The 14,293-nt window shown below is 38.6% G+C and overlaps 2 protein-coding genes across 2 annotated transcripts; both read right to left on the minus strand.

The window, feature by feature from the left end:
• Nucleotides 1-2,718: 2,718 nt before the first annotated feature.
• LOC110854220 lies at nucleotides 2,719-3,680 on the minus strand. Its single transcript, XM_022102630.2, has 2 exons — nucleotides 3,528-3,680; nucleotides 2,719-3,458 (listed from the first exon to the last, which is right to left on the minus strand). Exon 2 carries the CDS (start codon nucleotides 3,434-3,436, stop codon nucleotides 2,756-2,758), a length of 681 nt encoding a protein of 226 aa, XP_021958322.1. The 5' UTR covers nucleotides 3,437-3,458; nucleotides 3,528-3,680; the 3' UTR covers nucleotides 2,719-2,755.
• Nucleotides 3,681-10,512: 6,832 nt separating this feature from the next.
• LOC110854000 lies at nucleotides 10,513-11,894 on the minus strand. Its single transcript, XM_022102387.2, has 3 exons — nucleotides 11,705-11,894; nucleotides 11,419-11,568; nucleotides 10,513-11,334 (listed from the first exon to the last, which is right to left on the minus strand). Exons 2-3 carry the CDS (start codon nucleotides 11,536-11,538, stop codon nucleotides 10,750-10,752), a joined length of 705 nt encoding a protein of 234 aa, XP_021958079.1. The 5' UTR covers nucleotides 11,539-11,568; nucleotides 11,705-11,894; the 3' UTR covers nucleotides 10,513-10,749.
• Between the last annotated feature and the right edge of the window lie 2,399 nt (nucleotides 11,895-14,293).

A 14,293-nucleotide genomic window follows, 5' to 3' on the forward strand; every position in this document is an offset into this window, starting at 1 on the left:
GACAACATGGGGGAAATATCATTAGATGGTGGACAGAAGAGTTTAAATGCATCGGTTGGACTGGTGCATCCGATGCGTTGCCGTGACTCTTGTTGGTGCATTTAGTTGGTGGATCAACTGGACTTTCTCCTCCCTGACTTTGTAAATCTTCGTCTTGAGAACATCACGGAATGGAGATCCAATTGCAGTCTGGTGCATCACATACCATTTCGTCCATTATGTGTCTGGTCAACTTATGCTCCCTGCTACATATATCAAGTGGTGGTGGATAACCTTGCGCTTGTTGGGGTATCATCTGACCCCTGGTTGGACTGGACGTGAGATGAACAAAGCCCCAAAGGAAGGGTGGTGTTGGTGATGTTTTTATGGGGATTACTGCTCGTGGGCAAGGTATTTTTGTTGCACAATGCAACTAAGAACCATATGTACGTGGAAAGCAGGGATGAGGAAAGTACAAAAGTAGTTTTACGTCAGGTAATCTTTGGAGAGTCACAAATAAGGACTTTTTTAATGCAACAACGTGAGAAATTTCAAAGTCCGAGCAGGGGACAGTTTTTTTACGAAAGCTGAGAAGGTTTTCTTCAGAATGAAGTTTTCTGCCGCTAGCGATTACAAAAATAAAGATACAATTTAATCTCAGGAGATGACGAGTCGCTGTACATATTTCTTGACGACAAGCTTTTTTTAAGTACAGTGGGAAGAAAGTCAGGTCGGATAAAATTAGAAATTGATTGAGGTAAGTTTAAGGGGAAAAGAGACGTATGAGTTATGACACGACGACATTTCTAGTCCTCGGGCAAGGCATTATAAAATATCGTAATGTTCCTGATTATTATGGTACGTCTTGTAGGCATTTCAATCATTTTATTATCTCTTATTGTACCTCGGGAAAGATCTAAATTAATTTTTATTTAACAAGAACAGACAGACTTTCTATTGTTCAGGCCCTCCAGGCCTTCAACTAAATAAGTACTTTCTCCCAGTAAAATCTTCTGCCATTAGCAATTACATCAAGCAATTCAAGTTCCATTGGACTTTCTCCCCAACTTTCACCACCTTGTTTATTCTCGTTGTTTACGATCGCCTTCATTTTGAAAATATATAACGCATTTTATCAAACACAGACCACAACCTGCAACGTCTTCACTTCTAGAAAACATACTTTTTCCATTCCATTCCCATTTGTAATGAGTAATTGTTCACCAATTTAGAAAGTCAAGTGTATCTCGATCTCATTTAGCTTTTACGAAAATTACCGCAAGGACTTGGTCGACCAGTGAAAGAGTCAACAATGCCATCAGCATTGTCAACAACTCCCTCGAGAGGAAAGGTTCCAAGGTGGATAATTTTTCCTCTTTTAGTTTACTTTCTCCTCCAACCTCGGGACGTCAACTCAGCTAAATTTGAAATTAGAAAAAAAGATCTAGAAATAGTCTCGTCCATGATGACATCGACATGAAATCAGAGTGAAAACTATTTCTCATTTTCCACCCACATTTCTTTTCCGCCCCATCCCATCATCTTGTCTGTGCGGGTGAGGACGGGAAAAAAATCTCAGAAAGGAGGGACGACTCTGTGGATACATATATCTCGAGAAAAGAATTGAATTTCACTGGAAGTGTGGCAGTTTTGGTGATATTGTGAAATGAGAAGCGATTGTCGGAAGAGTGAATAGGGCCAGGTTTGATTTTTGGTAAGTTGCTATCTCATGTTTTGACAGATGGGGTCAAGACAATTCTCAAGAATCCGGTTCTCAAGGTTTTGAAGAGTCAGTCAGACTCAACCCTCACTCGCACAAGAGTCCATCAGAGAGAAAGGAGACTCCCAGTCCTCAAATTTTCAATCTCTTTTCTATTTGTATTAATAGAAGCAGGCTAAGTGAACGCAGCCAAGGAAATGTCTGGGTGGTGGGGTGGAGGAGAGGAGAAGGGTAACTAAGGAAGTGGTCTGGGTGAAACGGGGACATTATCGGTTCGTGTGTGCACTTTTAGAGAGAGATTTTCGTGGGAGGGTGTGCAGGATAAGCAGTCTTATGCACTTTCCCTCCTGCTTGCAGCGTTATTTTGCACCATTCATAAGAAAATGTTTGCTATACCCACAAATTAATTTTGATTAGTCGGAATATTTACGTGTTTTGGTTTGATTTCATAATTTGGTAAAAAACTTAATTAGTTAATTGTCAATTGACCGTATTTTATTACGTTGCGTAACCAAACAAGTTATGCAACAGTCCTTACATAAGTGTTATAAGGTCCGATATGGAAAAATGGGACGGATGTAATTTGTTAATTAATTAGATATCAAAGGGGAGCTTGAGGGGAGCAATTCTTCTTTTATCAGATGGTTGTTGTATAATACAGCTTGCTTATATATCGGTGAAAGCTATCTTTCGTTACGTCTTGTCTCTTTCCCTTTTCGCCACTGCGATCTCAATCCATCCGATCTAATGACTTTTCTGTTTTATTTGTTGATTCTGATCTTGATGAAGTGAGGGGAAAGTAAAGGTGGGTAACTGAAACCGAAGAAATGCACTCCGCCGCACTCACTCACTTCCAGAAATTGAGTGATGATTATAGCGAGTAAAAGTCAAGGGAGGATAAATGAAGGAGGGGATGAAGCAACTTTGTGCACCTTTTCGTATCACCCACACACCACAAATGTCAATCCTAGTAGTATGAAAAAATATGAAGATGCATGAAAAAATACACTTTTTCGAAATTGATGTAATTTTATATTTCTTTATTTTACTACATTTTCACAAAGATTTAGAATGACCTTGATTAAGTAACTGGAGAGAATCTTCCTCAACATCGCTTTCCGACATTCTGACCGTTTTCTTATGATATTTGTAAAGCCAAACGGCTAAAAGCAATGTGGCCACACCCTCCCCAGCAATTGTGAAGTTAACAAAGGCGGAATACTTCCACGGAGGCTCAATCCGATAATGTCCCAGGGTCAAGAATGATCCGATAATGTAGAAAGTCATCTTTTTGCAAGATGCCGAAATTTGCGGGTAATTTCGTTTCGACGATGCAGTCACAAATTGTTGCATAAAGATTAAACCGCACAAAGATATGGGAAAGTTTAAGAAAAATGTAATTTCCATTTCGGAGAAGAGGTATCTGTCGTACAACCACTTTGGCTCAAAGTAGTCGACGGGACGATAAATGTTGTCGGCGAAATGGAGATTGTGGATGGTATGGCTCACAACGTAGCAGATTACGATTCGGACAGCGGATGAGCTGAGGGGGAAATAATTGCATGTTTTCTCCTTTGTGACCGTGATTGTTCTAAAGTGATGTAGAAATTTAAACAGGGAGATAAATCCGAGGAGAAGAGTGACAATGATGAACACGTAGCGAATCTGGGGAAGTTCTTCAAATCCTTCGTCGACAACGTAATTCCGACCAAATGTTGAAACGGCGTATTTACGCATGTTCAAATAGGTATCGTATTATCTGCAAAATGAATATAAAAAATTAACAAAATTTAATGACAATTAAAAATTTGGATATTCAATTTTTTACCATGAATTTTAAAACAGTGGGGTATGTTTATTTTCTGTCATCAATTTGCAGTTTCATCATCTTGTGTACATACAGATATCTGGTGGGCTGACTGTCAGCTCATGTGCCGTTCTATTTGTATGCGGCTATGCGTATGGTATATTTATTAAAACCTTGTTTATTAGTTTGTATATAGAATGGACTTATGAACCCATGCATTCATTCATGGTATCATGTTCCACTCTCAATTACTCCAGTTCAAGGTGAAAAAGGTTCTCATTCTGACTTTGTTAATACTTTCGTTGACCAAATGCATAGCATAAAGTGATGATTAAGGGAAATTTCATATTACGATCATCGCTGGTACACGTGTACATTATACAACGTGGTTTGGTTATTTATGTTCTCATATTTTCCACCAAAATGTTTACCCCAAAAACAAATTCTTCTTCACTTCATTATTATTATAAGGGGGCGAAATACTTGAAAGTAGAAAATTGTAGCTGGAAGGCTTGACCACAAAGGAACTCTTGACAAATAAAAAGCATCTTTATTCACCAACAACAAAGCCTCCCCGACGCACCCGCCCCTTTGTATTATGTAAAAGTGGATTGTGTCTTATCAACTTATAATTGTATGGCTGACTGAGTGAGTAGTTCCTGGTTCGCAAATGTAATTAATTTTGTATCCTGATTTTCATTTTTAACAGCGAGGTCTCTGTCCCCCTCGATCCTCGAGAGTAACTTAAGTGGGGGTTTCACTCTTCATGTTTGTGCTCTTAATAAAATATGCAGCACTTTTTGGTCTCGCAGGGAAATAATATAATAGGGAGAAAGAGGGCTCTTAGTCTTCCATTGGAGAAAATTGCGTGAAATTTGAGACGTCAATATTATAAAGTTTGCGTACACCTTCTTCTTTTCTATTTACACACCAGTCCTAAACCTTATCGTGCAAGGTATGCGTTCGCTCGCTCATTGAAATGCCAAGTTGTTGAAAGTGGTAATTAAATTAGGCAATCAACTGAGTCATCCGTCATCACTTTTGAACGAAAGTTGAAACCATGCACGTGTGGTCAGATGCACGTGCATGGTTTTAAATTTTCGAAAAGTCGGCAATGTAAATTTTCTTTGTCAAAGATCGTATCGTGATAATTACACCTCGAAGTAAATTAAAAGCAAAACGAATCGTAATTAAACTCTTCAGATAAGTAGAAAAAAACAAGGGAATAAAATCCGGAAAAAAGAAGAGATATCTATGATGAAGCAATTTAACCATCACGTAATAATTTGTACCATGTAGAAATATGACCATAAAACAGCGTGGTATTATTAAAGCAATAATTTAAGAACGGCAATTTCAAGGGATTTGTGAAAGTCATTTTTGTCTCATCGTTTCCCTACGATCTGACTGAATACCTACTTAAAAAAGACTCTTCTGAAATGACAAAGTTATAAAAATAGCATTATGAGTTGGACAAAAAGTTAGCATAAAATTACACTTGAAATTATCCAACTGGATTTTCCTGAGCAATCACCCCACAGTTTTGTAGGGTTGGTTTGTCAAGTGCTTTAACTACCCCATCGTTTGTTCAATCTTTAAGTATACGATGTAAATGTGGATTCAAACCCATCCAAGCCAGACAGAGGATTTTATTTGCACGGATGGGTGGCTAGATCGTCATCTCGTTCAAAAGACAACGGCCCACGCCACACTTTCACTCGACGAATCGTGATGATCAAAACTAAATATGTTGAATTTTGAGTATTATGTGCACTTCCAAGTATTTTAGGTGCGTTATATAATAAATACGTGGTTGCCTTCATACTCTTCACAGCCACATAACCAACCAACAAATATTATCATCCTAGAGACAATGCAACCACCTACTACAGAGTACCCGTCGTGGTTAAACTCCAGTTAACCAAAATGCACAAATCATCATAGCGGGAGAGATTCGTTTGTCATAACTATACACAATCCTTATAAAACAAGGAGGAAATGGTTCGGAAATCCTTTTCTTTATGGCATATCCTCAAATTCTGGCTAAAACAAGTCCCACCAGCCAAACCAATATGATCACGGGGAAACTTACGGTACATATATTTGTATGTGTATGAAGGGAAGGGAGATGGGCTCTGCAAAAGTTTGAACTTTCCCCATTGCCATCCGCCCGTACTTGGTTTTGGTTTGTCCCATCTTCCATCTCATCTAAATCGAATGGTCGCCTCTTTCTCCATCTTCTTCTTGGAGGGCTGCGGGGGTGTCGCATTTACTTTTCTTACGTAATAGCACTACACACAAAATATAGAAAGTTTCCCAGTTCAGGTTGACTCTGCTATTATACATGTTTTTTTTTCCTGCCGGGGACGACGACGAAGACGACTTCACTCGCCTCATATTTCTTTCAAGGAGACTTTACCCACTGACAGGACAAGTCAGGAATATCCATTCACCAACCGACCAAAAGTGCAAAAAAAAATCCGGTAAACGTTTCTTCGTCATATAGGAAATAGGAGCGTATAATGTTCTATATTGTATGCAAAATTATTCTACTGGGGAAACGCGCAGTTAAATCCTGATCCCGACCACATTCAGTATTTAAACCTCACTTCCTTCCTGCAGTCGGGAGTGGGGTAAGTTATGGGAATTTGGGGAAAGCTTCTTCCAATCTTGGCAATTTTATGAGTGGAACAAGACCAATTTAATGCAAACCATAATTTTGTCCACGACTTGAAAGAGAAGAATTTGACAAAGTTGATAAGAATATACTTTGCGTGTGCATATGGTTTGTAAAGTAAATTAAGTAGATTTAACGAGTGAGTGATTTCGTCCATTTCCGAAAGGTCACAAATTTGCAATTTCGCTCTTCGTAATTGTTTGGTCACATTTATTATTTGAGAGTAAAACTCATACCGTGTTCAATATAGGTTCGTCGTTCGGTCAACCAAAGAAAAATAAATTGGGTGACGTGCCCATAATTTGTTCTTTATTCGACCGCACATCCTGTCCCGAAATTCGCATATTTTACGTTTGGACTTTTATTCACAAGGGATGGTGACCCATGCTAAATTCGTATTCTACTTAAATTTCAAAACTTATGGGACTTATGACGTACGAAAGAACAGTTTCAAAGTCAACCCGTGTTATTACGCTGGACTGAACTGACTACAAATATGTATGGATGAAGGCGAGTTTTCCGTTACTTTCACCGCAGGCAGGTTCCTTTGGCTGTATCCTCGAATGTTGGAAAGCCATTGAGTCACCCCCGTTTTGGATTTGTGCCATCTCATCTCACTCAAAAGTAATATGTGGCCATTTAAATTTTTCCGTTTTGCTACTTCATGCACAAAAATGGATGACATCACAGAGTGGAAAATCAGCCAAAACTTTTGCAATAAGACAAATACGGACTCGAATTTTAATATCACTGCAAGTCTATCGCTTAGAAAATCGGTAAAATGATGAACAAACCCTTGGCACTATTGACAATGGGTTTAATTTGTGAGTGTGTAGTTAGTTTTGTTTGGAAAATTCCTAGCCTCTCTTTTTCAGGAGCGTGTTGTTTGTAAGATGGTTTAAGCCTTCGTATTATTTAGAAAGTGTGATCTGTCCGTGTGATAAGATAAGATGACACGAAGCTGTCTGTGCGGTGGGGACGAGATGAAAATGAAAGTGCACCGAGAAGGAGACAAGTGGTAATAATCTCGGTGAGGATTTCAGCTCAACGTTCTCCATAATATTGTTTGTCTCAAATTTCAAATCCAAATCCCCAATGTTTTCTTTCCTTGTTATGTAAGCATGTTGTTTGCTGGGTTCATGTTGTCCATCTCATTCCGTCCATGCCATTAGTGATGACATCCTCTCTCCTCTCCCTTCCGGCGTTCCTGGCCTGCTGCAACCCAACTTTGCTTTTTCGCTACTTGTTTTTACTTAACTTTAGACGTCGAAAAAGCTTATGATGTAAGAAATGACGTGGATTTTTTTTCTGCTAGTGGGCAATAATACATTTACATTACATGATTGGATGCTCAGTGGTGAAAGCAGTGCTTATTGTCGAAGAATTGAGAAACGAACCATGTGTAATCTCCTCCTCGTAGTAGTTCTAAATAATCCTTGTTGATCGGAAACATTGAATGTGGCGAAACATTGAGGGACAAGCTATGAACAGAACAGAACCTTTTCCACTGCCTGTACAGATATTTAGATCCATGCACGCCACGCACGTGGTGGGTGCATTAGTAGAAAACATAATTATTAAGTTGAGTATTAGGGCTTAACTTAAGCTCATTTATTGCCTCAGGGTCGAGTTCCCAAAGAGGGATGACTTATATCCCTCATCTACATATTAGTACTATCTCTTTCCTCCCACAGAGAGAAATGGTAGTGATGAAAATATCTCTGTATAAATGTTCATGATATGGAAATTGAAAGGGGGCAAAGTATGGAAGCACAATACAAAGAAACAAACAATACGAAATACGAACGCTATATGTATGTGTGGGGCATTAAAAGGGAGGAGGTTTATTTGTTCGGGATTCCTCTACTTTATTTAAGCATTGCGAATTATTACCTCTCTGTTTCAGAACCAATTCAAGCTGAGTGCTTCTCCCTCATAATTCAAAACCGGGGTTGAAAAGTGTCAACGGAAACCACACACAGAGAGAGAAACCGACCAGAGAAGAAGATTCGGATCAGTCCCTCTTTTCCATATTAGGCTCACTCTCTCTCTCGAATACCTTATTTATTTATTTATATCTACACCCACAGGGCAAAGAAATTTTGAATTAGGCAGACACGCAAGGTCTTCCCTTCCAATTCAATAATTGGCCTCTGGTTTATTTAATGCGAGGCTAAACTCCCCCTCAAAGTGAGCAAAATGTGTTATTTGTGTCCAAAAAATTGTTTATTGTTCTTTTTTCTCTTGAAAGTTATACAAATTTCTACATTCCAGTCTTGATCTTCTTCAAAACAGTCAGCGTCCAGATTACCACCGATGGAAATATAATTCATCATGAACCAATATTATTGTAGGAAGAAACGCATGCGAAATTGTTGCCCAAAATCCCGCAGAGAAAGGCGTATTGAAAGTAGGATTTTAAACTGACATGAATGTGACAATCAAATCTAGATTTTGGGGATTGGACGATCAAAGGGATGAAATGAACAAGGGGATTGATATTCATGCTTTGCATACCACACACAGACAATTCATCTCCCAAAGAGACAGGCACGGCAGGCAGACGCCGAGTGAGAGGAGAGGGGACACGAGACCGGAAAAGTTATTTCACCTCCCTTCACATCACATCCACTTTCTCCAATTTCCAATTTTATCACGTAATTGCGCAACAAAATACTGTATTCACAACAAGACATTTGTCTCCTTGTGTAACAAGACGGGCATATATTTCATCTCATGTGTGTCCTATTTGTCCTGCTGCTTCCTGATTTATAGCGATAGTTTAGCCTGCATTAAGAAATTTATCGTCCTACTTTGTGCTTATGTATGTATGTGATTAGCATCTGACCAAAGTGATCATTTGCCATCATGCATGTCACAATAGGTAAAAAAAAGTAGGCTTTCTTTTACCTTCAGCATGTTTCAAACTTGATAAAAAAAGTCATCTAGGAAAAACTCGTAGTTTTCTCCATGAATAAGCACAGCTAAGTAAAAGTAGAGAAAGAATCAATCAATCTTTCTCTTGGCAAGAGGAAGGGGTAGCGACGAGTAGCACTCACGGCAGTAACGAGTCTGGTACTTGATGAGGTGAAGACAAGAAGACTAAATGTACCAGCAGCCAAATCAGGTCCTCCGTATCGGAAGAAAGGATAGTTCTTTTTTTTACTTCTTTTCGCCATGAAACGATGAGCTATGACTTACTTCCTCCTGCTTGCGAACCCATATGTGATCCTTACAGAGAGAAATATCAGTAAGATTGGAGTGACATTCTTCAAAAACGTCAAGTAGAATTCTTGAATCCCTTTGGTTCAGCCAAGCCACCCGCTGGTGAATCACATTAAGACAAAGAAATGGCATCGTACATATATCGAAACCCATCATTCCACATCCTTTTTTGTCCGGATGACAAATACGACAAGATTTCGGAAATGTAGAGTTGATCCATACGTGTGAGAACTGTATAAAGCAGAGAGAGAGTAGTGTTTTACAAAGGTTTTATAACCAAGAAATTCAGGATTCACGGCAGATATCCCATCAACTCGCCTCGTCACATGGAAATCGCTTTTTTAAGACAAGCTCTCTCTTGGTGGAGGATATGGTGCTCATGATTCAAAATTCTCGTCATCCCAAGTCAAAGTTCAGTTGTACATTTCCAACAAATTCCGATATCATCATCATCAAGCATTATATAATACCTCGAAGAAGAAGTACAGGATGGATGTATGTATAAGTCAGCAGATGACAAAGTCGACATCTTCGTCCCCACTTTGGTTTGGTCGTGTCCTCCTCGTCAGCTTTATCCGTGGCAGTCATGCATGCCGAAACATTCAATGGAGAGATTTGGATTTCCTTGCATGTCGCCGTCTCTACTTCTTAGTTCTTACTACGCCTTGATGATCTTTCCACTTTCTCTTCAGATTTCGGATGAGACGGCATTTCTATTATTCAATCTTTCCCTATTTCTCCAAGTATCCATCCATCCGGATCAAAAATGCCACAAAATGTTGGTAACACGTATATGCATGGCAGGCTCATTCGAGTGTAAGGTTTCGCACTAGACAAAAACAACAATCAGTAAAATGCATGTGAAATGTGAAGTAGTGCATGATTTGGATTTGATAAGCTTGTCTGAAGAAAAATCATGCGCTTGGAATTAAGGAATGGAAAGACTTAAATGAGGGCAAGAATGTGGAATAATTTAATTGTAGTACGTACTTATTGTTAGCTCGCGAGTTAAATAAATGCATGTTCTTTTAATTATGAGCTGTTTATACATGTTTAAATTACCATTCTGATATGGATGCAATTGAACCAATTTGAACCTAAAACTTGTAAGTTTGACCAGAATCGTATGTGATAAATTCATTCCATACATTTTTATTCAAGGATAAAACCATTTGAATTGATTAATACCACGAAATTCTAAATAGTCTAACTAATCTAAAAAGATTTAACAACAGAGAACAATATTTGTATAATTAATTATAGTTTATCAACTTCTAACGAAAGTCATTGTTTTGACATTTTCTTCAAAATTGGGTAAATAAATTTTGCAATTACGTCCATTTAGTCGATGTCATTCTGATGTCTCAGGACCATGTGTTCCAGCAGGGCGTCTTCGGTGCCATATAACCGCATTTCGCCTCGTTCCAAGCAAAGAGGACACTTCAGAATCGCATTTGCATTATAATTTCGGGGATCCAACGTGCGATAAAGGGTGCATCTCGTAATTGTTTTCTTCGTTTGGTCATTTGTACCAATTGCTTGATTTGATGTAGACTGAACTTCCTCTTGTCGGTCCACTTCTGGAGAAGATTCTGATTTCCCTGTGATTTCTTCAGAAGGTTCTCGCTTTTCAATAAATAAGTCATCCATTTCAAGCTCGTCCTCCTCAAATTTGACCTCAGCCTCAGTCTTGATCTCAGTCTTGATCTTGATCTTGTCGACAACAGGTGATAATGGAACTTGTTTCTCAACAAAGCAATCGTCATCCTCCAACTCGAAATCCATATATTCGCCCAGGTCAGTATCTTGATGATACCTCTTTTTCATTTCCTCCTCATCAGAATAATATTCGAGCCCATGCTTTTCAAGAACTTTCCTTCTTTCTCTGCGGGCTCGCATCCGAATCTGGTTTTCTTCAATCTCCGCCTGAAGCAAAACAAATAATTACTAGTTATACAAATTATACAACTTATAAGACAGAATCGCTAACATATGATTTATGCTTATTACCTTTTGCATTCCTTTCTCCTTCTCCTTTTTTAGAGTCGCCAAAAGAGCGACTGTAATCCCAGAAGTTCGAGCAGTGGCGACTCGCCGACGTTTAGTTAAATTCTGTGCATTTGACGCCATATCTAATTGGTGGAATTCTTGTGGTTCTGTCTGTAAAATGATTTTAAGATAGTCATCAAATTTTAATTGTTTGAATAATTCAAATGTTCTTGAGAATACTTGAGATGAGACATTTATTTTTACAAGCTTTATGTATTCCCACAGAATAATATTTCTTTCAACTTACCTAAGAATTGGAACCCTATTTCTCCGTCAGTGGTTGATATTTGACAAGGTCCCTTCACTTTATCCAAAATATTAATTCATAAGTACACCGGTTTAATTTCTAAACTAATTTCTAAACAAATTTTATATGTTATTTATAAATAACATGTCAACACGTGTGGAATAATACGCTGCTGACGAAGTACTCGATCGAATTTCCCTGCAGATTGGGACATTGTGAGACGGCTGCACGCTGTAACAATGGGGAAATTGAGATCCTCCCATTATTATACTCCAAATGTTATGTTTTCATTATTGTTGTGTCCAATTTATCCTAATTTTTAGCAGGATCTAAACAGCTCAAAAATCACGTCAGAAACTTATGGGACTAAATAAGAAAATCTAAACTAAAATCATCTTTGTACTGTGTACTGGACAAGAGAAAGTTGTGTAGCTACACAAAATTTTAAGTACCTATATTTTTTGTCAAGAAAAAGAAAATCCAGTGATAACGCAGTAGTTGTCAGTTTGAGGGAGAATCTCTTTTTTGTATTTAATTATTTAATTCCACCCACTACTACTCTTCTCTTGCCAATAAAGTTAAGCAGCTTTCCTTCATCTCCTCCTAACCATGTATAAGTAAGACTAGGACTTATTTTGAGAAGAGGATAAGGTGTGTGTCTAGATGCATCTGTCTGTGATAAGAAGAATGATAAGATTAGATGAGTAACTTTATAGAAAATGTGCGTGTAAATGAAAGTTTGGGAATGTTTCGTGCAAAAGTCTTTTAGTCTTTTCTGTGACGAGATTATGTTGAGACTTTTAGCCATGGAGGGTATAAAACCGACCTGATCTGATACATATCTGCTGCTGCATGTGGTGAAAGTGGCTGAAATGAAATGAGGTAGGTAACATCTTGCTGTATTGCATTGCATGCACGTGAATTGCAAAAAGTGCGGTGTGTGTATGGTCGTGTGTCCGATTAAGTTTAAGTTTTTCCTCTTTTCAGTGAAAGCTAAGCAATATCGAGTCTATTTCCGGTAAAAGTGCCGGTGCGTTTGCCTTGAAATGAGTCTAAGAAACCAATACGAATACCAAGGGAATGCATGAATACAAGAAAATATTGTGGAGAGTGGATTAGATTCTCTTGAGAAATTCTTCAGATTCGTGTCTCAGCATCTGTTGGATTGGAACTATACGAGAAAAATATTGTGCTTCAATTTCAATTTTCTGTGTCGGTTTGCTATCTTTTCTTATTTGGGAGAGTATTCCTAAAGGTGAACATTTCCTCCTCTTTTGTGAAATGTTTAGTTTTTTCTTGAAACGCGTGGTTGTTGCGTGATACGTATGTCGATTGTGTTCAAAATTGCGTTCGGTTTCTGTTTCAAGTTTTTCAAGATCAAAGCTGGTTTTTAGTTTTCGTTTCAATTTATTTCCCTTGGTTGGGACTCAATAAAGAAAAGAAAGTGTGGGTGGTTGGAGGAGTATCGTTTCACCAAATTTCGTATATATTTATATGCATATCTTCCACCCGTAATATGCGGATCGGTATATGAGAAGAGACACGACCAAGTTTATTCCGAACACGAGACACCACACCAGACTGCTGGCATCTCTCAGATGCTGATAGGATGTGGGAGATGCAGCTGGATAGATTTGAATTGCATCCGATCTGATTGTGTGGATGGGGAGGATGAGAGAGAAAGTCGTTCCTTGAATGAAGTGAAAGCAAACTAGGAGAGAAAATTCTACTTAATTCGGATACTAAGAAACTAAGGAGGGAACGGTTTCGATGTGGCGTCAGCTGTGTCACCGTCGTCGCACATTTCGGAATTTCTGATTCTTGGTCTTGGAGGATTTTTCGAGTTGGATCACTCTCTCATATTTGGGACGATCTACGTCAATGTCACGTATACCTATAAATAGATTGCGCTGCTCTAGATATGTAGGATAAATCCCAGTTTGTGCTAATGAGCCGGTGTGAGTCAAATAACAATCGTGATTGCCAAGATGCATATTATGAAAAGTTGAATAATTTTTGAACGAACAAGAAGATATTTTCTCTGAATAAGTAGTAATATCCATGCAGCAGGAAATATGCAGTAATGTAGTGAAAGCACAGGCAAGGTTTGCACACACAGTTCTTCGCATCCCTCATGTCCCAATGGACTTGGTTTCGATCCCGATCGTGTTCTTGATTGCATCAGGGAAAGATGGGATGACAGTTCTGATACCCATCTGCATGAGTCTCTCCGTGTTGTAAGGATTGAAAGGGGATTGATCTTGAATCTTGCTGTCACTTGCTTTTTCTTCGACAAATGTACAAGTATTGGACAACTTATCCATGTACTGACTGAGTTGGGAATTGCATTTTGTATCACATGGAATTTATTCATGTCTCTGGTGGGCTTTATATTTCTTCAGGTGACAGAGACAGAGCGGAGAGGGGAAGGACACGGACTTTTGAGAATGGACAGATGAAAGTTCGACAATTTGAAATTGAATTTGACAAGTTTTTTTACAAGGTTTACTCTTTCCGAGTTGGATAGATACACAAATTGTACGTGATGTTGGTGAGTGACACATTTCTGAAAACGTGATATTTGCTTGG

This window comes from Folsomia candida, unplaced genomic scaffold, assembly GCF_002217175.1.
Source record: "Folsomia candida strain VU population unplaced genomic scaffold, ASM221717v1 Fcan01_Sc009, whole genome shotgun sequence".
Lineage (NCBI taxonomy): Eukaryota > Metazoa > Arthropoda > Collembola > Entomobryomorpha > Isotomidae > Folsomia > Folsomia candida.